Source organism: Loxodonta africana, chromosome 15 (assembly GCF_030014295.1).
Source record: "Loxodonta africana isolate mLoxAfr1 chromosome 15, mLoxAfr1.hap2, whole genome shotgun sequence".
NCBI lineage: Eukaryota > Metazoa > Chordata > Mammalia > Proboscidea > Elephantidae > Loxodonta > Loxodonta africana.
Window position 1 is genome coordinate 27,016,437 of NC_087356.1, and position 24,204 is coordinate 27,040,640.

A 24,204-nucleotide genomic window follows, 5' to 3' on the forward strand; every position below is an offset into this window, starting at 1 on the left:
ATTTTAAACCACACAGTATCCTCTTGTTCTATTCTAACGAGTAACTCTTGATACATGTACAGGTTTCACATGGGTACAATTAAGTGTTCTGGAATTTCCATTCCTTATAATTTATGATAATTTGTTATGATCCACACAGTCAAATAGCTTCACGCAGTCAATAAAACACAGCTATACATCTTTCTGGTATTCTCTGCATTCAGCCAAGATCTATCTGACATCACGCTGAGTGAAAAAAGCCAACCTCAAAAGGTCACAAACTGTATGACTTCATGTATATAACCTTCTTGAAATGACAAAATTATAGAGATGGAGAACAGATTAGTGGTTGTCAGGGGGTTAGGGAGTGTTATGGATTGAATTGTGTCCCCCCAAAAAATATGTGTCAACTTGGCTAGTCCATGATTCCCAGTATCATGTGATTGTCCACCATTTTGTCATCCGATGTGATTTTATGTGTTGTAAATCCTACCTCTGTGATGTTCACAAGGTGGCATTAACAGCAGTTATGTTAATGAGGCGGATCTCAATCTATAAGATTAGGTTGTGTTTTAAGTCAGTCTCTTTTGAGATATAAAAGAGAGAAGTGAGCAGAGAGACATGGGTGGCCTCATGACCACCAAGAAAGAAGGACCAGAAGCAGCCTGTCCTTTGGACCCAGGGTCCCTGTGCTGAGACGCTCCCAGACCAAGGTAAGACTGATGACAAGGACCTTCCCCCAGAACCAACAGAGAGAGAAAGTCTTCCCCTAGAGCTGACACCCTGAATTTGTACGTCTAGCCTCCTAAACTGTGAGAGAATGAATTTCTTTTTGTTAAAGCCATCCACTTGCGGTATTTCTGTTACAGCAGCACTGGATAACTAAGACAGGAAGGGTGGAGGGGTGAGGGCAACGGGTGAGTGTAACTATAAAGGAGGTGACAGGAGGAAGATCATTATGGTGTGGAATAGTTCTGTATCTTGTTTGTGATGGTGGTTGCATGAACCTACATACATGATAAAATGACATGGGACATTACACACACGTTGTACCAATGTCAATTTCCTGGTTTTGATATTGAACTATAGTTAGATAAGACACTGGAGGGGAAAACTGGGTGAAGGGCATACATGACTTCTGTATATGACCTTTGTACTTCCTGTGAGTCTATAATGACTTCAAAATAAGAAGTAAACACACACACACAGTCACATAAGGCTCTCGGGAGCATGGTAGACTTCGATTTGGTGAAGGAGTTGACATATAGTAATGCAAATGGTCTCATATGAAGCAGCAGTAGGCTTCAACTTAGAGCTTCTCCACTCTAAAATGTCATCCACCCACCCGCCTCCCTTCCTGTGCAGCTGGCACGTTGTCAATTCAGCCACCTGGTCTTCCCCCAACTTGTTATCTCCCTCCCCTTCCTCCTTGGCTGTGCTCTGGGGTAACTTTGATTTCTATCGGTCCCCTCTCACACTTCCTTCCCATCTCTACCTTGGGCTGCCAATCAGACATCACCAGGGCAGTCAATCAGAGAAAGCTATCCTCTTGGCTAGAGGCTGGGCATGTGACTCAAGCTAGGCCAGAGTCCTTGCAGGGGTTGCTATATCACCATTGCAGTTAGGGGCTCAGAGTGAGGCCTTCTAACTGCACACCTCCAGAGGGCACCACTCACAATGTGTTCTCCAAAGGGAATCTAAGATAGGCCAAAATGTCAAGTCTACACCGGGCAAGGCAAGAAGGGTTTCAGGGGGTAAGGAGCAGCCAAGCCAGGTAGGTAGGGGCCACAGTCAAGCAGGAAGACTGACACCCTCAGGTGGGCGGACAGCCTGGCCACAAGACTCCTTCCAGCCAAGGAATCCCCACTGTGCCTCAAACAGCTTCCAGGGCAGACCCAGGTCCCTTCAGGGTGGCCACACAGAGTCAGGCTCACCTTATGAACTTACCTGTCGCTCACCTGCTGGGGATCAGTGGGAGGGAGCCAGATTCTTAGAGCACCAGGGCTTGGGGTGGGGGCGGGAGGCCCCTTCACAGGCTAGGGGTCAAGGCTGAGGGAGTGGAAATAAGGCCTCCTGGGAGCCAGAGCCCCTGGGAGTGGGTGAGAACAGGCGAGGACAAACTTTGAACCAAACCAGCTTCTTCCAGCGAAATGGGAGTTGGGTGAAAGATGGGGGAGCTGTACTCAAGGCCCGGTCTGTTCTCCATCTCTCAGTGCCCAGGGCCTCTATCAGGAACAGGGCCTGGCCTGCTGAGCCTGAAACCCTGAGGAAAGTGAGGTGTGTTTTTCCTTCAGCCTCCAGCAGAGGCACACACAGTCACACACATGCTTGTGCTCTTGCTAACTCTCACTCTCTCTTCATTTCTCTTTTTCTCTTTCTGTCCCCTCCAGCACGTCAAAGCTGAGTAGGGCTGGTGCTTGCAGAGTGGCATCTCTACCCTCACCTGGTCATCTCATCCTGTTGGCCCCAAGGCCCTGCTTTCCCCTGCCCTATTCCTGGCTCCTAGATGCCAGCCGCCCTGGACAGCCAGGCCCAGCCAAGGCGGGCTGTTTTGGAAAAGTGCTGGGAGGTGGCAGAATGTGTGGTCTGTGAATTCCCTCCAAACTGGCGCCCCAATCCTTGGACAAACAGTGTCCGTGTTTGCCTGTCCACAGCGACTTGTGTTCTCTTTCCAACCAGGAGATCCCAAGGGCAGGCGGTCGTGTGGAGGACCAGCAGGCAGGCGGGTGAACATCACTGACCTGCCAGGCCACGGGGGAGAGGCCAGGACAGACTGGGTGATGACAGGGCCAGCCACCCGCCCAGATGGGCCCACCCTGTGGCAGGGCAGTCAGGCCAAGGGCAGCCAGGGAACCACGCGCCTCTCACCTCTGCTACCACACAGGACATTCCACCAGGAGAGCTGGTATTTATACTGGGAAAAATGCTGCCTTCCCTTCCATGTTTTGCCGTGGAAGCTGGGGTTTTCACTGCGCGCCTTGTTGACCCTGGAGGCCTCTGTCTGCGGGAGCCCCTCAGAGTGGGCATGTGCTGGGTGGGTCAGGTGACTCTGTTCTAGTGCTGGTGCAACCCTCTGCTTCTGTGGTAAGTCACTGCCACTCTGAGCTGCTGCTCTGTGTGATGGAAAACAGGGAAGGTCACCCTGCTCCTTCTCCCCCCATGGGGTGGGTGGAGAGTCAGTGCTGGGACTCAATGACCTGGACACTTTAGGAGGGGTAGCTGATGCAGAAGATGACCCACCACGAGTGAGCCTGGGTCAGGGCTTGTGGGGTGTCCTGCCCCGCCTCTGCTCAGGAGGTGTGGGGTTACTCTCCAGGCTCTGTGACCCTGGCCCCTGTGGGGAAAGTCTTATGTCCTAGATGTGCCTGGCCCAGGGTGCCCTGAGCAAGGTTGGGTCTGGTCTGACCAACTTGACCCAAGAGAGAAGCAGTAGCCACCAGTGAAAACCAGTTTCTGTCACATCAACTCTGATTCACGGTGACCCATGTGTGTGTCAGAGTAGAACTACATACCATAGGGTTTTCAAAGGCTATGATCTTTTGGAAGGTGCCCTAGTGGTGCAGTGGTTAAAGCACTTGGCTATTAACCAAAAGATTGGCAGTTCGAACCTATCAGCCGCTCTGAGGGAGAAATTGTGGAAGTCTACTTCCATGAAGACAAAAAAAAAGAGAAAAAAAAAAAAACCCTGTTCCCATGAGTTGATCCCGCTGTACAGCCTTGGAAACCCTATGGGACAGTTCTAATCTGCCCTATAGGGTCACTATGAGTCAGAACCGACTCAGTGGCAGTGGGTTTAGCTTTTAGTTTTAGTGGGTGGGCAAACTTCTGGAAGTAGATCACCAGGCCTTTCTCCCAACGACCCTCTAGGTGGATTCGAAAATCAAACCTTTTGATTAGCAGCTGAGTGCATTAACCCTTTGCATCACTCAGGAACTTGGCTACAGGCACAGAAAGGTCTTTCTCAGCCAACTCAGGGCTTTCCCTCCCCAGGCTGTGGGGAGGGGACAAGGGTATGCAGAGACCCCACAAGCTGGACACTGCTGAGGTCTTTCAGCTAGGGCTGAGGTCCTTCCTGGTTCATAGTGTGCAGGTGGGGGGCCAAGACCCTCCAACCTCTCACTCACCACCCTCAGTCCTTAAAACGGCCCTGAAAGTTTCTTGTCCATCAATGGAGGTCACAGCAGGACCCTGGTCCTCACCTCCAGCCTCTGTGACAGTCAGGCCATGAAGATGATTTTCACAAAGTGAAATCACCAGCAAAAGAGACTTGGGAGATACTATGACCTGTGTCTACCCCTACACTCCACTGTCTCTTAGGAAATCACTGTCATCACCATGGCTCAAGGTTCTGAGAAGCCCTGCAGTAAAGGTACCTACTTCACTTTTTTTAACCCCTTTCCCAAGCTTACTTGATCATGGAATCCATTTGGTCATGCAACACCCATGACACAGGCTTTGAGAAATGCCAGCATGGGGCATAAGGCTAGAAGTCAGGGGAACTGGACGCTGCTCCCCATTTTGCCATGGGGCTTTGGACATCAATGCCCTTGCTCCATTAAACAGAAAGGGCTCCAAGGACAAGCCCTTTGGGCTCTGAGTTGCTGTGTCCAGCACTGAGACACCTTGCGCTGCTTCTCAGTGGTCCTACAGGCTTCTCCCTCAAGGGGCCCTCCCTAGAGGAGCCCACTCTTTCCAGCATGCTGCCATAGACACTGCTGATCCTGTACACAAGGAAATGTGGGCTGGCCTGACTGAACACGTTTTAGGAAAGCATGTTCCCAACTGAGGTGTCGGACCCAGAGATGCTGAAGTCAATTTTGGTGGCAGAGAGGGCCCATCCAGCAAGGCTGAGTAGCAGAGAACAGAGAGGCAGACAAGGGTGATTCCCCACAGTTTATTATGGAAGCCTATAAAAGAGCCACATTGAGTATTTCCAAAATCACAAAAAATGCACAACATTCATGTTTTTAATATGCAACGTAGAGTATTATATACAGATTAAAAACCACACAACAGGGAAACACACTCGCACGGCACCAGTTTCATATCAAACAAAATCCACGAGTGCTTTTTTCAATATTAAAACCACTGTGATAAAAACATTCATATTTTGAGCCATGTTTACAATAGAGAAAACATTCATATTTTACTAAATAACAAATATTTAACAGCAAAAATTTTATACTAAATATCTATTTTGAATTATAACAAAAATAGTACTCATAATAGTTTATACAGACACAAAATTATAACATTTATGAAAAAAAAAAGTTTTGTGTGTAAAATAATAGAGCCATCTGGGCAGGGTCAGGATGGTGCCCAGAACACAATGGCCAGCGCCCAACATCAAAAGTGCTTCAATCTGCAAGCCTGTGGCAGGTAGGGTTCTGTGGGGTTTTGTTTTTTTTTCTTTTTCAATTAGTCAAGTTACAAGAGTTAGGAACAGTGAGAAAACATCATCCATCTAATGCTACCTCTAGGAAACACACTGACACACAGACACAGGCTCCTCAGTACAGATCTACAGAGGAGCAATGGATGGAGGGATTGCAACATGGAGTCTTCCTGTCAGCCAGCCAAGAGCTTTCTTCCCTTTTCTTGTTGCCTTTCAGACCCAGCAGGGCAAATGATCCTTCTTTCCTTCCTTACAGGGATCTCCTTCTGCTTTTCCTTCTCAGCCCTCTTCCCAGCTGGCCACCCCCAAGTAGGCCACAGAGGCTCCTTGCCCCTGCCCTGCCCCTCACGGGGCCAGGCCAGGTGGACTTCCTGTCTGGAGCTTCACTTCCTGCTCTCCCAGAGTCTGTCCTAACTGACTGGTACAGGGCAGGCTGGGTCAGCTTAGAGGATAAGAAACTTTTGGGATTCTGGGGCTTCCTTGTGGGTGACAAATTCCAGAGCACCATGGAGCCACTTTACAAGCTTTGATGAGTTTTTACAGGTTTGCCTGTTTTTCAGAATTGAGGAGGATTAGGACATATTATACCTTTTTTTTAAATTACCCATTACTTTTGCCAATAATGCTTTTATTTGCAATTAGGGGGACTGTCAGGTATTTCGCTCTTCTTCAGTGTTTCTGATTTTCTTATAAAGGGGAACCATTACTTTCATAACATCAAAAACCAATAAAGAGACATGGAAAGCAAACAACCTGAAAACAGACAAAATTGCTTAGAGACTCACCAAAGGCCCCCAAAACACCCCCAGGAGGAACCCCAAATTGCCGACACTCAAAATGCCAATGCCAGGAGCTATTCCTTCTGCCAGTCACCCTGGCCGGCCAGTTTTCAAACAAATCCCTCTGACCATATCGCACATGCCCCCTCCCCGGCTCACTGCAGCTCCTCCCCACAGCTGTCTCAAGACCAACAGAGGCCTCCGACCATGCTGAGGGAGGGCTGCCTTCTACGCTCACCTCCCCCTTGCGTTCATCTCATCCCCACACCCCTGAGCTGGGCTAAGCAGACAGGGATTTCAAGGACACCTTCCAAAGGGTTAAGGGCAAAGGGTGGGGTTAAGGAACTAAAGCTAGAGGCCCTCACTCCCCATCAGAAAGCAGAACCCGTATCCTTCCCCATGCTCTCTAGCTGGAGTGGGGGCATTGGGGTGAGTGGGGGCACTGGGGTGAGCAGTGGCCAAGCAGGAAGTGCTGGGAGCCTCCGCATGATGGGATCTTTGATAGAACAGGAAGGGAGGCTGTGGGCCCTTTCCCCATCTCCACCAGGGGACAAAATGCAGAGGTGCTAGGTGTCAGGCAGGGAGGGATGCTCTGAGGTTAAACCCGAATAACTTCGGCACCCAGTGAAGGTTCAACCCTAGGCCAGAGGGCCTGGTTCAAGGCAGACCAGCAACCTCTTCCTCTTCATCCTCAGAAGTCGTGCCCAGGACAGCTGGAATGGAGACTGGGAAATGGAGGAGATGCTTGCTCCAGACCCTAGGAACACTAAGATTTGGTGAATAAATACGGGGAGGGGGCACAGGTGGCCCATGAGCCAAGGGCCTCAGGTATGAGTGTAGCAGGGAACAGGGTCTGGCTGCAGGCTGCCTGGCAGAAAGGTGGGGATGTCAGTGCGTGTGCCCAGGGCCAGCATGGAAGATGCTGGGAGGGCAGGGGCTGGGGCTCCTTTGCCCCAAGATCAGGAGAGAAAAAGTAGCAGCAATAGGTAACTTCAAAGGTCCAAACTGGCAGAGGGGTGGGGCTGCTCCAGGAATGGCTGCAGGCTCTATCCCCTGCCAAGGCTGACTTGTGCTCTGTTATCCAGGATGCAGTTCTTCAGGGTGGCCACGCTTATTACCCAGGATGCTGTTTTTCAAGGTGACCACACTCAGAAGGGCAATGCCCCAGTCTGGGCAGTGGCAGAATGGGGGGAGAGGGCACTGAAGAGGGGCCAAGGGGGGATCTCTTTTCCCTCTCTCCTCATCTCAATCATCTGATCTCAAACTACCCAGTTGCCACCAAGTCAATCCTGACTCATGGCCCCCCCAACAGTGCAGAGCAGAACTATGCTCCATGGGGTTTTCATGGCTCTGACCTTTTGGAAGCAGATCGTCAGGCCTGACTTCTGAGGTACTTCTGGGTGAGTTCAAACTGCCAACCTTTCAGTTAGTAGGTGAGTGCTTAGCCATTTGCGCCACCCAGGGACTTGACCTCAAACGAAAAGGGTCAAAAAGAAGTGGGAAGGGAGGGGACGAATTCAGAACGCAAGCAAACACTAGCACGAGCAGACTGCCATTTAACACTGTAACGGGCATGCAGAGCCCCCGGCCATGCCCTTCCGCAGGGGCCAAGCTGGTGGGAACTGGAGAGAGGCTGGAGAGAAGCGGGAGCCAAGAGGGGGAGCCCCATCTCCAGGAAGGATGAGGCCCTTTTGGCTCTGGGGAGGGTTTGCCAGGACAGGAAACAAGGAAAGACAAGGTATGGGGGGCTGCTCACCCTTACCCAGGCCCAGCCCCCTCCCACACACAGGTTTCTACCCTTCCATCACCCCCACCCTCACTGCCTGGGCGGGGCTGAAGCGTGGGCACGGGCAGGAGCATGGTTAGACCGTGGCACTCAGCATGGCCTCCGTCTCTGGCAGGATCTTGTTCTGGTTGGAGTCCAGGCCAAAGAACTTGACGCTGAGGCCATCCACAGGGTGCAGGATGGGGACCAAGGTGATGCGGGGGAAGGTCCGGGTGGCCAGCTCGAACCGGCTCGTGCTGGCCAGCTCTACCGCCAGCACCTTCAGGAACAGCTTGGCCAGGTGCTTGCCCAGGCAGGTCCGGACGCCGCCGCCGAACGGGAGGTAATGGAAGCGGCCATCCTTGTCTTCGCTGCGTGCCTGACTGAAGCGGTCAGGGTCGAACACGGTCACGTCCTTGAACACAGGCGCCGTGTCGTGGGTGTCCCGGATGCTGTACATGACACTCCAGCCTTTGGGGATCTGGAAACCCTGGATACGAGATGAAAAGAAAGAAGAGGTGGTGAGAGCCAGAGGAGGCAAGGAAAGGACCCAGGACTTCCTCCCACCAATCCCACCCTCCTCCATGTCAAGGTCTGCTCTTTCTAGAAATATCCCCTTTGGCACCCCAGGCCAGGTCAGGCTCCCTCCTCTCAGCAGTCAAGTCCAGTCTCTTATTTACAAACGGGGCATGCAACTAGGGCTGCTTCATCTGGAGGGGTGGCACTCCCCCATCCTACTCAGGATTTGGGGTGGGGTCTTTCCCATGAGAAACCCTGAAGGCGAGCACTGTCCTCCACCAGGCTAAGAGGCACCCTGAGGAGAGGCTGGCCTTTCTCACCAGCCAGCTCTGTGCCCCCGTGGCAGTGATCCCGTGGTTTACCCCCACCCCCGGCCCCGTGGGCCCAGCCTCACGTCAAGCTCGAAGGTCTGCAGCACCGTGCGGTAGCCGCCAGAAATGGGGGTGAAAAGGCGCATGACCTCCTTGATGACGCAGTCGAGGTAGTGCAGCCTGCTGAGCGTGCTGAGGTGCAGAGTGCCCTCACAGGGGCAGCCGCCACCGTGCAGGATGCCATGGGCCCGCAGCTCCTCCCGAAGCTTCTCCAACACGGCCGGGTGCTTCAGCAGCTGCATGATAAGCGAAGTGCTGGCACTGGCCGTGGTGGCGTAGGCGGCGAAGATCAGCTCCAGGGTCCCATCCTGCAGCCACACACAGGAGGGGCGCTGCTGGCGATCTCCCTAGCCTGGGGCAGCCCCCGCCAGTGTCCCTGTGCCCCAGGGTCATCTGAGCTGGGCCCTGCCACTTCTGGCTGTGAATTCTGTTTTCTCTGAGCCTCACGTTAGGGACTTTAGGGCCATGACGGACACGGGGTCACAGGGCCAGTCCGATGGACAGGAGGCAGAAGCCTTGAAGTCCCTTGGGTAGGGCCACTTTTTCCTCACTGCTAGACTCCACAGCGGGCCTGATCAAGGCAAGTGAGCTCACAGAGAGAAAGATGAAATCCTCCAGGGCGTGGGGAACCAGGCACAGTGCAGACAAGAGTATGTGGAGGGGTGCAGGGTCTAAGTCCAGCATCCCAACGGCCAGCCCCAGTCCCTCCTCCACTCTGCCTGAGAAGGAAGTCCGTAGTGGCCCAGGAAGCAGACGGTGTTGGGGAGGCAGTCTGGGGCCAGAGCTGTGAGGATCTGGGTCGGGGTGCTCTGGGGTACAGGACACAGAGGTCATGGTACCCAGTGGAAGGATCTGGAAGGTCATCTAATTCCAAGCCTTGCATTTTACAAATGAGGATACCGGGCCCAGAGACGAGAGTGAAGGGACCTGGGTCTGGTATTTGCCATGGCACCACCTACGAGTCACAGAACTGCTTCTGAAATGGGAAAGGCAATCTGGCCCATTCCTGGTTCATCAGGAAAAAAGTTGGAGCTAGAATTCAGGAAGGAACGGCAGTGGGGATGGGACGTGTCCAGGGCTTCTCTGTGAGTGCATGCAAGCCCTTGGGTGGGCAGAGCTGACCACCCTGTCCTCCCATGAAACTGTGTGCACAGAAGGGACAGCCCATGTCACTGCCTGGGCCAGTGATGGCCACAGCACCCCCCGGCAAGAGAGTGTGAACAGAACCCGGATGGGGAGAGATGGCCGGGTGCCTTTCCTGCCAACGGGAAGCACTGGGAGTGGCACTGTGGAGCTCCTTGGTGGCAGCCCTCACCTTCAGCTCCTGCATGGTCATCTCCTTCCCATGCTCCTTGCTGCTCTGGATGAGGACATCCAGTGCGTCCGCGTAGTCCTTGCCCTGGGTGCACTGCAGCTTCTCACGGATCGCCTTTTCCAACCCCTTCTGGAGGGTCTGCCTTGCCTGGATGCCCTGTGGACAGAAGGCCCGTCACCCACAGGGAAGGGCAGGCCCACCCAGAACCTCCTCCTGAGGCCAGGCAGAGCTCTGAAGACTTCCTAACCGAGCCCCTGATACCACCAAGTTGAGGGTCCCCACCCACTCACCCCCTCCTCTGCTCTCTGTATGACCCCATGACTGTCTTAGTGGTCAGCTGCTCCCCTCCCTGACGGTGGGCTCGTGGGTACCCCGTCTTCTCTCCTCCCAGATCCTGCATGCTTACCCTCCGGTAGCCACTAAAGGGCAAGTCGACAGGCAGAGAGAAGACGTTCTCCACGAACTGCTGGTAGACCTCGAAGAGCTGCCCCAGGTCCTCCTCAGGGATGCTGAAGCCCAGCAGCACCCGGATGGCCATGCGGAAGGTGAGCTTCTGCGCCTCCTGGTACACGTTGATGGCCTCAGGGTGACTGCTCCAGGCACGCAGTGTGTCCTGGATCACCAGTTGGATCTTGGGCAGGTAGCTCTCCAGGGCCTCGTGGCTGAAGATCTTGGAGTAGACCTGGAGGGCACAGAGGTGAGGGGGCCTGGTCAGCACACACCTGCCCCAGCTGGCCCACTGCAGCCAGATGGGCTCCGTCCTGCCGATGCAGCGTCTACTCTGCCGGGCTGCAGCCTGGCTCCCGTCACCGCAGTCAGAGAAAAGTTCAGGTCCTCAGCCCCGGCAGTCCCCCTCACCCAGCTGCAGATAAAGCCCTTCAGTCTCCCAAAGACCTCCCAGACACAGTCCCCTCACTGGGTCCGAACTCTGAAGCCCCATCCTACTTCCTTGTCTTGGAGGGGGAGACCGGGGCAAGGCAGGATAAATGCACAGTTTGTAAGCATTTTTATTGAAACTAGGGATCTTCCAAGTAACTCAAAAGGGTGACTTGAGCTGTCACCCCCTATCTTGGCCCCAAGAAAAGTGTGCACCCGAAACAATCGCAGAGCCTTGGGGACTGGGCAGCCTAGCTGCCTGTAAGTCTGAGGAGGATGTGGCTGTCCCAGCCGTGGGGAGCAACATAAGAGAGGGTTTTGCCGGGCTGGGAGCCCCTGTTCCTGGTCATAATCTTTGTGAATTCCTGGGACGAAAGGCAGAAGAGCCCAGGAGGAGTGGACCACATCTGGACAGACTGGGCTAGGAAAAGGCAGGAGAGTAGTGGGTGGCTCTTCTACTCCACCGATGCAAGACGAGAACAAGAGAGTCTGAGGATAGATGGCAAGCAGGACTTCCTGAGGAAAAAAACTGCTCTCACTCCCTGGGAAACATCTACTGTGTGGAGATTCTAGTAGGTCTGTTAACAGCTATGCCATTTAAGTGTCTTCAGGGTAGCTGGGTCTGAATAAAGAGGAATGGGGCAGTGGCTTTGCACCCCAAAGGGACACAAGGCCAAACAGAAGCCCTTTTAATTCTCTGCATCTTCCACGACCACTTTAAGGAGCCACCGAGTCCCTGTTTCCACCTCCCTGCCCACTGCCCTCCTGATTGGCTCAGCCACCCACTGCCCTTGCCCCTACTCACCCAGGTCCCCCCTGCACATGTTTTTTACCCTGCTGCTGCTGCTGAGGGTGAGAAGGAGCAGGGAGTATGTTAGTTTATTTACTGACAGCCTCTGGGTCTCACTTGTAACCCAACAACCTCCATGCCTCACAGGGTCCAGCGCAGAAGGTAGGGATGGCTGGACTCCCCACCCACATCCCCCACCAGTGCCAAGGGGAAAGGCAGTGCAGATGAAGGAGACAAATATTTCTCTAGCACTCCCCCAACCACACACACACACACACACACACACACACACACACACACACACCCGTCCTCCCTGCCTGCCCCCCAAACACAACCACTGCACAAACTGAAGTGTGAGAATTTCCCTGCAGTCAGCTCGAGGAGGAAAAGGTAACGTTTTCCTGGCCTGGGCCATGCATGGCTAATGGGAGGGCTGGTTTGCAGAAATAACAGTGCTGGCCCTTCAGTGGCCCAGCCAGGCGCTCACAATAGCACTTTCATTCCGAAATTCCCAGTGGGCAGAGGGAGGGAGGAGGAGAGGGAGGGAAGGAGGCCGGTGAGGGGCGGAAAGGCCCGCACTGTTTGGGGCCGCTCCTGCTACAAAGGGACAGCTGAGAGGCAGAAGGAGGAGGGGAGGTCGCCAAGGGCAGCACCGGCCTGGACAGGTCATTCACACCTTGCCCTGTTCTGGGGATCCCAGGGAATTTGCAGGGGGGACTTGAGATGCCACGCCCCTCACAGAGGGATCAAGGCAGTGCTGCCTTCCTCAGCCCCTCACCTGGTATGCTGAGTCCAACTCTAGCACCTTGGTCAAAGGGTCTTGAGGGGTAAGAGGGGGAGCCTTGGCCCCAGAGCCCTGTACCAGCTGACTAAGGGCCCTTACAGAACAGCAAGGCGCCTTCGGGGAGGAGAAGGGTGACAACTGGGAGCTGGGCAGGCTCATGAAGAAACGAGACAGGGAGGCAGAAAAGAGTACTCTGAGGCTACCAGGCCTCACTGGAGACTGGGGGGTTTGGAGCAGGTGGGGACAGGGAGGCCACAACCGGGCCCTGAGTCAGCCAGCCCAGGGTCCTCTGTCACAAAGGGGATGGAGAGAGGGGCTGTCCAGGAACCCCAGCCCAGGGGACACCTGGGGCCCCAAGGTAGGCCTGTGAGGGAGGATGGGGCAGAGGATACTCCCACCAGGACCCACCAAAGTCAAAGCCAGCAGTGGAATGGTGAGAAAGGACAGACTGGGTATCCAGAGACCTGAGTTTTAACCTGGGATCATCCACCACCAACTTACTAGGAGACCATGGCCAAATCTCTCCCCTCTCTGAGCCTCAGTTTCCACATCTATGAAATGGTGAGGCTGAACCTCTGGGGTTCCTTTCGACTCACAGAGCACACAAACACCAACATCTATGTGTCCCTAAGTAGATGCTATCCCCTCAAAGAAGCCCAGAAGCTAGCAATGTGGGAGCTCAAGACCCCTCCCCAGTGGGGCCTGTCCTGCCCCAACTCAGTGCACCCCATGTGCTATACTGCCCACGAGTGGCCTTCCAGGGTTACCAAAGGGGGAGCACTGAAGGCCCCCACCATACCCCGAGGAGTGGCCAGATGGGAACTGACAAGCCTGTCTTGCCCCATGGGTCCCATTCCCTGCGCCCTCTAGTGATGACTGGCTGAATCGCTCCTTCTCAGGTCTTGGGGCCAAGGAGGGCAGGGATGACCCAAGAAGACAGGGAGAACCCAGGGAGTCTGGGACTGAGCAGAGGGACCCCAAGGGCAGGGGTCCTGGGCAAGGCCAGGAGCTGGGATGGAAGCCCACTGCCACCCTGTACCTGCAGGTCCCGTGGCTGGGTCCTTGAAGGGAGAACTGAAGCCAGGACCCAGGGCTGGAATTCACCAAGTGACCGCCAGCAGGTGCGCCTCTCTGGGGCTGTTTCCTCGCTGGTTTCATGAGAGGTCTAACTAGATGTTCTGAGGTCCCTTTCCACCTGGCTGTCCCACGATCTCCTCAGAGACCCTCTGAGCATGTGCTTCCTGGAGCTCGAGCCCCCCTAAGGTGGAGCAACCACCCAAATGGGTGGTCAAGCAAAGGCCGGTGGCCGGGACTCAGCCTCAGGGGCTTTTCTCAGGGGTCACCAAGTCCACACCCCTGCCTCTGGCCTACAGGCATGAGGGCTTCCCAGGCACCGGGAAAACGTCAGGACCTCATCTCCTGGGTCTGTGCCCAGGGTTAACAGTGAGGGCACTTCCCAAAGCTTGGGCAGCCCAGAAACCACCACCCACCACTAAGGGTAGGCGGAGGCGGAGGTGCAGGCCAGGGGAGAGGGAGGCCAAGGCTGCGCAGGATGGGGTGGGTCTGAGGAAGCTGCCTGGGGAGGGGGGGGGTCAGGACTTGGGCACACTGGGAAGGTGCCCGCCAGAGCCGCACACTGTGGAGGGGAAGGGCTCCGGCCCCCAGTGCTGACTGCCCTGACCACAGAGTGTAACAGAAGCCAAGGCTGCTTTGTTTCCCTCTGGGGCTTCCCTCGGAATACCCAGCAGTGAGCCAAGAATGCTGGACAAAGGTCATCCGGAGCCAGCCCAGGCCCAGGCAAAGCCCTGCCGAGGGAGCAGCAGGTATGGACGTCCCCCCAGGGTTGGTGCCTGGGGAGAGCCAGGAGGAGGGCCAGAGGGAGATGTGGGCTCTGCACTCCTGGAGCCTCAGACTCAAGGGCAGGACAGGCTCATGTGGAGAATATCCCCAGACAAACCCCTCCTGGGTATCAGTATCCCTAACAACACAACAAGCTTAAGGGCCCACGTCCCTGGCTCTCTGTCTGGGGCACAGGAGCCAATTCCACAAAGAGGGCTTCAGGGGCACCGCCAGGGAGCTGGTCAAGGCTCAAATTCCTTATACTTGTTTCTACAAATGCTTTCTCCCACCAGCCAGGCCTCCCTCCAGCCTCTTACTCAGTGCCCCTGGGAAGGAGTTTCTCTATGGCCTCCAGGGCTCTGGAGCTGTGCCCTTTCAGCCAGATACCTCCCACCTTCTCTGCTGGTGGCTATGGATGAGCAGACAGATAGATGGGCAGCCGCGGAGACTGGGGAGAGCCCGAGAGGGACCCCACTCCACAGGACAGTGACTCAGCCTGGGAGGAATGGAAGCTGCCGCCCAGAGGGGCGGGGGCCTGAGCAGGCCACCCAGCCAAACCACCGGAGCTGGGGCCTGCGGAGTGGAAAGAATAACATAGGGCGGGCGGCCGCCTAGGCAGCCATTCGCACAGGGGTGACGCCAAGGTGTGGACTTTATACTCAAGTGAGGGGGGCGGAGGGACAGGAGAGAACGTCATTCTCCCAGCTGCCTGGCATTTCCACTGCCTCCCGAGCCCCTCTGGCTGGGAGGGGTGGCCCCAGACCACTGCAGCCCCGCACGTGCCCCTCTGGGTCCCCACTGCCTCAGCATCTGGGAGACGTCAGTGCCTGTCCTCACAGGATTGCAGTTCTAATGATCTCCCCTCCAGTCCTCTGCTCCTTACTCCCCTGAGGCTTATACACCGCAGCAAAAGCACATGGTGGGGAGGGGTCCTTAGCAAACACCTGCTGAAACACAGAGTCAGAAAAGGTTTGCCCAGGTGCTCTTACCCCTCACCCAGCCATAGCCAGCCCTCTGGGAAAGCTGAGGCCAGAGAAGTCACATAGTGCAGGACCTGACTGGCTACACCTATCAGGGGCCCCTGGACCCCTGGGGCCTCTGGTGCGTTGTAGTGACCACCTCATCTAACCCCTGCCTCCCACAACTCCAACCTATGGCCAGCTGCCCTCGACCAGCCCTGCTGGGGCCTGTTAAGTTTCTCTGAGAACCCCGAAGGGGACCCTCTTCCAAGGCCCAAGCTTATCCTAAGGGTAAGGCCAGCTGCTCTGGTTATATTGGTTTGTTTTCCTCATTTCTCAGGCCCTTGGAGGAACACCCCCAGCCTGCCCCTTCTCAGGCCTGGTGAACCCTGGATGCATACAGAGGCTGGTAGGGGGAGCTCAGAGCCAGAGAAGACCCCAGCCAAACCTCCCCACTTCCTGTCAAGGCCACACTTGTCTTCCAAGGCTGGGAGAGTGAGCAAACACCTCCGCATCACAACCTTGGATCCCCGCCCCCCCACCCCGGGAAAAGGACACAGCAAAGAGGGAAAAAGGGAGGGAGTGGCCCCCACGCCCCAGCCGGCTCACCCACCCACTGCCTGGCACAGGGGCAGGAAGGGGGAGGTGCCCACTTGCAGGCGCACTGGCAGCTGACAGTGGGCTCCCTCCCCCACTGACCTTCAGAGAGATCCACTCTGGCCACCCACCCCCTCCACGGTCCCTGTACCCACCGCTGGTGCTACAGTAACTTTTAGGTGAAGGACTGTGGCAGGCAGAACAAAGGCTCTGTGCCTATGTCAGGGCTGGGCAGAGCCAGTCAGCAGGGCTGCCCTGCCCTGACACCCACCTTCCCATCCAATGTAGACTGGAGATTCTGCCCTGAGCTAAGCCTGGTGGACAGGACCACGCAGCTAGAGGGGGTACAGTCGTCCAAAAGCCACCTAGAACCAGGTCTAAGCCAGCCCCCCCGCCAGACCCCCACTGCCCTGGGCCCCTGACACCCAGGCCCCTTGACATCCAGGGCCCTTGACACGGACTCCTCCTGCCCAGGCACCTCCTGGCCTCTTCGTCCAACACAAACTGCAGGATGCAAAGGGCTCTGGAGGGGTGCAGTGAACCTGACCTCCACCACGACCCAGGGCAGAGCCCAAAGGCCAGGCCAGTGAGGGGAGGTGGGGGCCTCTCAACCCCTAGCCCCAAAGCCAGGAAGCTCTTCCCCCACCTCAGCCACAGACACACAAGCTCCTATAGCCAGGGATCTGGGTCAAGGGGGCAAGCAGACCACTCCTGGGGTCTCTCCAGGTCAGGGGTTCCACGGCTAGGAGCATTCCCTGGGACACTGAGTTCCCTGACGGTATTTCCGGGCTGCCATCTGGGGTGCCCTGAAGCTGCTGTTGGTGAAAGAGGCCCAGGCTTTCTCCAAAGGCAAAGAGAAAATGCCTGTTCCTGGTGGAGTATGGGGAGCCAGAGTCGAGGAGCCTGGGGATATGAAAAGGTGGGCAGGGGTAGGAGCAGAAAGGAGAAACTGGGCAGAAAGCGGGAGGCTCCTAGGTACAGCAGGCAGGGGCACAACCAAGTGCTGGGGGCGGGGGGGGGGGCTTGAGCAACTGAGGTTTCCAGAACTATCTAACTCCATCTCGTGTCTCTGACAGCCCTCCCATTCCCCGCTTCCAACAAGACTCCGTCCACCCTTCTAGGGCAACACCCCAGTTTCTCCACACACAAAGAACGACCCCTTTCCCTAGCATCAGAGGCAGCTAAACAGGTGAGGCCCCAGGATGCGGGGAAGAGGGGTGGCAGGGAGGAAGGAGGGAGTCGGAGGCCCTGACCATAGGGACACAGGTCTGGCTTCCAGAGATGATTCTGTTAGACCAGGCAAGACTTCCTGTGTCTTCTCCCTGACAACTCTATCCCTGCTGGCCCGAGACCACAAGGGCAGGCGAGGCAAACACCTGGCATGCAGCAATGGCTGTAAGAAGCCCCCTCCCAGCACATCTGGTCAGACTCCCAGAGAAGGGGTGGGCCACCAGCTCCAATGGAAACAGTGACGCTCCTCCTTCCCACCAGCAGGGCCCCTGCACACCTGCGTCCCACTTCCTGTGAATACATCCTAACCAGGCCAGGACCTGGCCCAGCAGTCTGCTCTCCAACCAGGTCTCTGACTGCAGCATGAGCTAGATGAGGCAGCATGAGTGGCATAGGGCAGCCCCACCTAGGCCAAACTGGGTCCACCAGGCATTGGTTCACCAACACTGGCCACTCTCTCTAGGACCAATGTGGATATTTAGAAACATTAAACAGTAGCCCTGAGTATTCTCTTCTTGTCTTTCCAGCCAGACTCTAAACCTCTTGAGGGCAAGGACCAAGTTTCATCCATCTGTGTTTGTACCTAACTGAAAGTCTTCCAAGTAGTTCAGTCAACAGGTGTATAGAATATCAATCAGGGAGATTGGGGGGGGGGTATCCTTTATCTGTTGTCTAACTACCTATTTGCACAGCTAAGACACAAAGAGGATTCCTACATTTGGTTCCCAAGCCTCTGTCGGGACCGTGTGCTATCGAGTTGGTTACGACTCATGGTGACCCCATGTGTTACAGAGCAGAAACGATCCCCAGGGTTTTCTTGGCTGTAATCTTTACACAAGCAGATTGCCAGGCCTTTCTTCCATAGTGCCACTTGGTGAGTTTGAACTGCCAACCTTTAGGTTAACTGATGAACGAAAACTATTTGCGCCACCCAGGGACCTCAAAACAAACTAACTTCTAGCTATTCCCCACCCAAGGAGCTAGAGGGTGAGGGTGCTCCGAAAAGACTTAGACCACCAATGCCTCATTTATGGTCTTTGGGTTCTGCCTCCACTTTCGCCTCTCCTCTCCTATGTACTCCTCCCGTAGTGTTCATCTGTCTGTCTCCTTCCTCCCATTCATGCAAAATGGACAATCTAGGCCAAAACCTTGGAGCTTTCCAGGCAAGCAAGCCCTACCTGGCGGGCTGGTGGAAGAGGGTGGGCAGAACCGCAAAGCAAGAGCCTCATCCAAGAGCCTCCTCCAGCCCCAGGGTCTGACACTCTGGTCCTGACCAAGCTGCCTTCTTCCTCCCAGCACCCTCTACTCACCCACCCCAGCTTCTGGCAGCCCCAAGTGGGCAGGGCTGAGTGGGCCTGCTTGGTGGCACAGAAACAACTCTTGCCCTGGATGCTGAAGGCCTGCCTTGCCGTTTCTTTGCTTCCTGACCTGGTCCAAGTCACTCAACCTCTGCCTCTGTGAAAAGAGATTACAATTCCTCTCCTGCCAAAGCCTCCGTAACACGAAATGAGGACGCAGCCACATCCTGGGGAGCTAGGTTCAGAATCTCAAGCTCTGGCCTGACCAACTGTCAGTCCTCAATTCCTCACTGTTTGGGATAGGCTTTTGGTGGAGACACAAAGACTGAGAGAGAAATAACTGTCCAACACATTGGAAAAGCCCCTAGTCCTGCGCGTACAGCGCCCTCCCCACTACCCCTCAGAACACCTCCCCCCATTTGCCCCCAAGCCTCATTAGCTGCTTTTTTCTTGAAGCCTGGCAGATGGAAGAGGTGGTTCTGGGAACCCCTTTCCAGTCCCTGAAATACATGCTTTACTGGGGGATGTGTGGGGTACACGCAGACCAGTCCCCTCCATTTGATTTTTCCTTTTGTCTGCACGGAGCACACCCGTTCACTGGCTGCTCAGAAGACATCACATACCGTACCTTGCGTCGGCCAGTAGCATTTCCCTACATTCATCAAAGCCACCTCAGTCTTGGGGGGGGCTCCCCACGGTTGCTTCCTCTCCTCTCTCAGCCTTCCCCCTCTTGCTTCCCGCCCGCCCGCCACTCTTCTGGGAGATCGGAGCAGGCTGCTCCCTTTCCTTTATGTTTCAACCTGAGTGAGACCTCCGACCCAATGGAAAAACTGGAGGGGGTGGGTCCTGTAGCCCCGCTTCTGGCCGTTTTAAGCCTGGAGGCCGGCGCCCCGCCCGCCGCCGGCTCAGCTTTCGGGTTACTGCAGTTCAAACAGCACGTGCCGCCCGCGCACTGGAGACGCGGCGGCGGCAGCAGCGGCGGCGGGAGCAGGAGGAGGGGGTGGGGCGGCTTGCTCGGTGCGCGCTGACTAGCCTCCTCCGCGCCTCTTCCAGTCGCTCGGGAAATCCACAGGATAAACACCCAACTTTCTCTTCCTCTTTATGGGGGGATGCACTTTGATCCCCCGCCCGCGCCTCGGCTGCTTGCCCACCCATCGCCCTTCCCCCACCATCCTGGCTGGTGGGCGCAGTAGCCCAAATTTCCCTTCGCTCCTCCCAGGAGAGGACCCGCAGCTGCTGTCCACACGGTACCCCAGCTCCACCCCCACCCCCACGCCCTCTCGCGTCGCCCTTTTGTGTTCCATAACGAAACCTATGGCGGGAAAGCCAGGCTTCATTTTAGTACTCAGAATTCCCGGGGAGGGGGGGTGGGGAGTAGGGGGGACGTGGCGAAGAGCGGAGCGCCGGCCACCCTCCCTCCCCCTTTTTCCTACTCCCGCTCAGTCTAGCACAGCGAGGACAGGCGCCTGATGCCCCAGTTCCCGCACATCCCAGCTCTGTCCCAACCACTCCCCAAACAGCCACCCGTTGGGTCTGGTGGTGCGCACCACACGGTCTGTCCTCAGGAGACGGGAGCGGAAGGATGCTTGTGCGGCCCTCGATCCGGGCTCGCCGCAGTCCAGACTGCGCACTGCGGGTCCTCGAGCGTGATGTGAAAATGAGGGCACAGACTGGGGGGTGGAGGACGTCCCCGGGGTCCTGTGAACTCCTTACCCCTAGGGAGGTGCGAGGGAGAGGAAGGTGAGAACACGGTTGAGGGACTCTTGGCCCAAAACTCTTACCTTGCGTTTGTTGCGGTGGATGTCGCCAATGGAGTTGGACACCGTGTTGGGGCCCAGGAGCATGCGCGTGCTGCGCGGCCACTCGGTGCTCACGAGGTGATGCTCGCCCATGAGGATCTTGCGCACGTTCTCTGCGCCCGTCACGCGAATCAGTGGTCGCCCAAGCAAGTGCGTCTTGAACACGTTGCCATACTTCTCTCTCCGCGACGACTGGAAGCCGGGACCCTGCGGGAGCCACACCGGAGACAGCTCTCAGGTGCATGTCGCCAGAGGGAACATCGCTGAGGACCAGCCTTAAAGCCCCGCGGTGCTCCCCGGGGCACCACTCACCTGCCCCCCTCACACACACACACAAACACATACATACAGACGCAGGTTTTATTTTCATAGCGTGCACAAGAACTGGGAAGTAGGGCCCTAAGATAATAAATAAGGGGAGGAGCGGGAGACTTTTGGTAATGACTTGCGGGACGGAAAACGTATCCCGGATGGATGAACCCGAAGTTAGAGGCTCGCTCCCCTCCCCAGGCTCTCGCTCTGCAGCCTCTCGGAATAAATATTTCCAGGCTTTGAGCCACGGGCTGGCGAGATCCCGCGGGGTGGCTGCAGGCCAACGATTATTTATAGCGGCGAGCGGTCCATGCCCAGGAGGCAGCCACTACAGAATGGGGGCGAGGGGTTTCCTCGGTGCTCCAGTGTGAGCCGATAGAAAACCTGGCAGGCCTTTGAGGGCTCGGCAGGGCGGGGTCACGGGCCAAGAGACGCGGTTTTCTTAACGAATTTTGCCCTGGAAATAACCGAGAAGCACTTTCGTCGCCACCCTGGAGTTTGGAACCGGAGCGCGGAGGAAGGCGCTTCCCGCGGGGTAGGGTGGGACCCGGCGGGGCGGGCGGCGCAGGTAACCGGATCCCCGGCGGCGGCAGCGCGAGCCAAGGCTGGCGAGGCCCCGGCCCGGCCCGGCGCTCCGAGGAGCTGGCGGAGCCGGGCGCCGCGCGGGCACCGGAAACCGAGGGGACCTCCGAGGGGCGGAGGCAGGGGCGTCCCGCTCACCTTTGACGTCGTCGCTCGCCACTCCACCCCACGTTAACCCTTCTTCTGCCAGGGCAGCACGGGGTGGGGAGGGTCGCCACCTGTCCGACCGCCCCTGCCTGCAGCACTACAAACGTGCTGACCCGGCCTCCAGGCCGGCTGGGTTGTGCACTCCCAATGGAACAACTCGGCTCTCCCCCTTTGCCGAGTTGGTCCCCCTCCTCACTTTCCTTTCTTCCTCGGAAAACTATTCTCCAGCTAGATGTGTACACACCCCAGCACTGCTGAAAAGTAACTCCGCAGAACCCGGAGTCCTAATCTCTTTTCCACATGCGCCTCCGGGCCCGGCGCGCGACAGGGAGAGAGCCGGGAGCGCACGCACCGCCAGGAGTGGGGCCGCGCCCGCGGGGGACACGGCCCCACCCCCAGACTCGCGGGTCGGGGAGAAGTCTCCTCCCCCGCAACGTGCCACTGTTCTAGACGGCAACTACCCCTTTAAGAGAAATCAAGGCGGGGGAGGGGGTGCGCCAGGAGAGGGGCAAGGACCGGGGTTCCCTCCCTCCGTCTGCTTCTACCAGTCAGACTCCTTCGCTCCGTCTGACTCCGCGTCTTTCCTCTCCTTCTTTTCCTCTATTTTTCTTTTCTTTCGACACAAAAGTTGGGTTGTGAATTTTCCGAGGTCACCGCCGCCTCGCTCTCCCCATCCCCCGCCTCTGATCTGCCTAACTATAATTAAAGTGCGTTTTTTGTGGCATTAATAAAGAGTTATTTGTCCGCCGTTTCACAAAGAGGACTTTCATAGGAGCGGCCGCTCGAGCCGCGAGTCCAATTTATACAAAAATGTTGTATTTTTAGCCCTGGGCTCTGTTTAGATGGCGCTCGGTGGAAACGGAGAGCCCTTGGAGGTCCCCCCGTAAAATCTGATAAATGACTCCGAAAAATAAGGCTAGGATTCAGAGGGCTCCCATTAACCCCTTCGGCGCTCCTTTACACGGGCACCCCCATCTCCCTCCCACCGCAGAGACTAGGGCACCGGAGCGGATGGATGGGGAGGTGCTGGTCTGCTATTTCCTCCCCTCCGGGTGAACGCAGAGCCCCAGGGGCACTTGTGGGTTTCGGAGAAAAGGTCAGGGGGGAACACTTGGCGGGGGGGGGGGCAAGGAAAGGTCAGGGAGCGGGGTGGAGAGCAGTGACAGACCGCGGATTCCGCAGATTGGTTCTAACAAGGCGGCAGCCGTTACTCTTGTGAGTTATTTCCTAAATTCGCAGCCAAAAGCCTAGACCACCGCCGCAGTTAACCCTTTAAGTGTGGTGGCACAGCAGAGATTCTGGGTACTTCTTGCGTGGGGGTAGCCCGGTTGGTTGACGTGAACCCCATCCCGTTGCACGAAGAAACGCAAAAAGAGGCCAACTCGGGGACTTGAGAAGACCACAAGGCAAGAAACCCTGCACCCCTCTCCCCACTTCCACTCTGCTGTCCCTTAGCCCAGGGCGGGACGGGGCGTTGTAAGTGTGTGCGCGCGGGGATTGCACGCGTCTGTTAATTTCAAGCCAAGCTTTCGCTCTTCTAAAACCACTGGTCCCCGCGGGTGCGCTCACCTCCCGCCTCACCTTTCCCGTGCCCAGGTCTGTTTCAGGACACCCATCCTTTTCCTAATCCCCATTAGCACCCACCGGACAAAAATGTGTGCACAAGTACACAAAACACACCTCCCGCGGTTACCCCAGAACCCCTCCAAATTGAGGTGTATCAAATTGCAAAAAAAGCTATCATCTAGCACTGACTAGGTTAATTCCAGGTTAATCTCCCCATTACCTACCTGGGTCTGGTCCGCTATGCGCCCTACCCCCATTATCACCAGCATTGTGCGGTTGTGCGGCGTCTAACAACAAACACGCACTCTCTGTACATATCTTAAACACACCTCTCCCAAGTTTCTTTCCTGGACCAAACTCCTTCCGCCTAAATAAATAATTAGATCCCCCACCCACCCTTCCCCGAGAGCCCTCGGGTCTCTCTGCCTTCTCATTTTCTTTGGGTTACCTTGTCCCTTCCCCAGCGCAAAACACACTCAGAGCGTGGATGGGAGACCAGGACAGTTGTACCTGACGCAGCCAGCTACTCGCGGGATCACAGCCCAGGTCTTAAAGGAGCAATTCAGGCTGCCACTTGCCCCCTTCTCCTTTCCCCGACTCAGTTTTCGGCTCCCAGCTACAATGCCAAAGCCGAAGGAGCCTACAGCGACTTGAGTCTGAAGCGCCAAGGGTAGGAAAGAGCGGACCATGGACCAGATATCCTCTCCGACTCGTGTCCCACCAGGAGCCCCCAAGGCACTCCACACTCTCCCGCTCGGACGCCCGCGACCAGGACAAGCCACTCTTGGGAGCCCAGTCCCGTGCGAGAACCCCTCATATCAGCCCCCTATTAACCTGCGCACGGGGCGCCAGCGGGAGCCTGAGCCAAGCAGCAAGCCGGCAGGGGAAGCCCCGGAGGCGCCGGCAGAGAGGAGGGGAGGGGAGGGGAGGGGCAGGGACCAGTGCCTTTGGGCTCTCAGCGTCCCCCGGCCGGCCCGCGGCTCTGTCGGTCGTAGGATCTGGGATAGCGGACCCCGGAAAGCAGCGGAGCGAGCGCGCCCTTACCTGTAGCAGCCAGTGGCCGGTCTCTCCGATGAGCGGGAAGCCCATTGAGCCCTTGGGGATCGGCAGTTTGCAGCTCTTGTCGCGGGTAGCAGCCCAGCGCAGCTGCCACAGCTGCTGAGACACGGCCAGCAGCAGCGTCACCGACACCAGGCACGCGGCGAGGGTGGCCAGCGCCGACACCAGCTCCAAGCCCTCAAAGAGCATGTTGGCGGCCGCTTGGGGGATTGGCTGTGCCGGCCGCGGCGGGGGAGGGGAGGG

At 56.6% G+C, this 24,204-nt stretch overlaps 1 protein-coding gene across 1 annotated transcript; it reads right to left on the reverse strand.

Moving 5' to 3' along the window:
* Positions 1-4,859: 4,859 nt before the first annotated feature.
* Positions 4,860-24,204, reverse strand: LOC100676717 (cytochrome P450 26B1). The gene is made up of 6 exons (XM_064268714.1): positions 23,947-24,204; positions 20,278-20,502; positions 10,530-10,805; positions 10,124-10,279; positions 8,832-9,116; positions 4,860-8,408 (listed from the first exon to the last, which is right to left on the reverse strand). Exons 1-6 carry the CDS (start codon positions 24,148-24,150, stop codon positions 8,016-8,018), a joined length of 1,539 nt encoding a protein of 512 aa, XP_064124784.1. The 5' UTR covers positions 24,151-24,204; the 3' UTR covers positions 4,860-8,015.

Bases quoted from the DNA above. Each gene is read 5' to 3' on its own strand.
- LOC100676717 (XM_064268714.1), bottom strand. From the start codon at position 24,150: ATGCTCTTTGAGGGCTTGGAGCTGGTGTCGGCGCTGGCCACCCTCGCC. The intron at 10,806-20,277 runs GTAAGAGTTTTG...TGTGCCCTCCAG, and splicing joins TCCACCGCAACAAACGCAAG to GTCTACTCCAAGATCTTCAG. The intron at 9,117-10,123 runs GTGAGGGCTGCC...GTGTGGCTGCAG, and splicing joins TGACCATGCAGGAGCTGAAG to GATGGGACCCTGGAGCTGAT.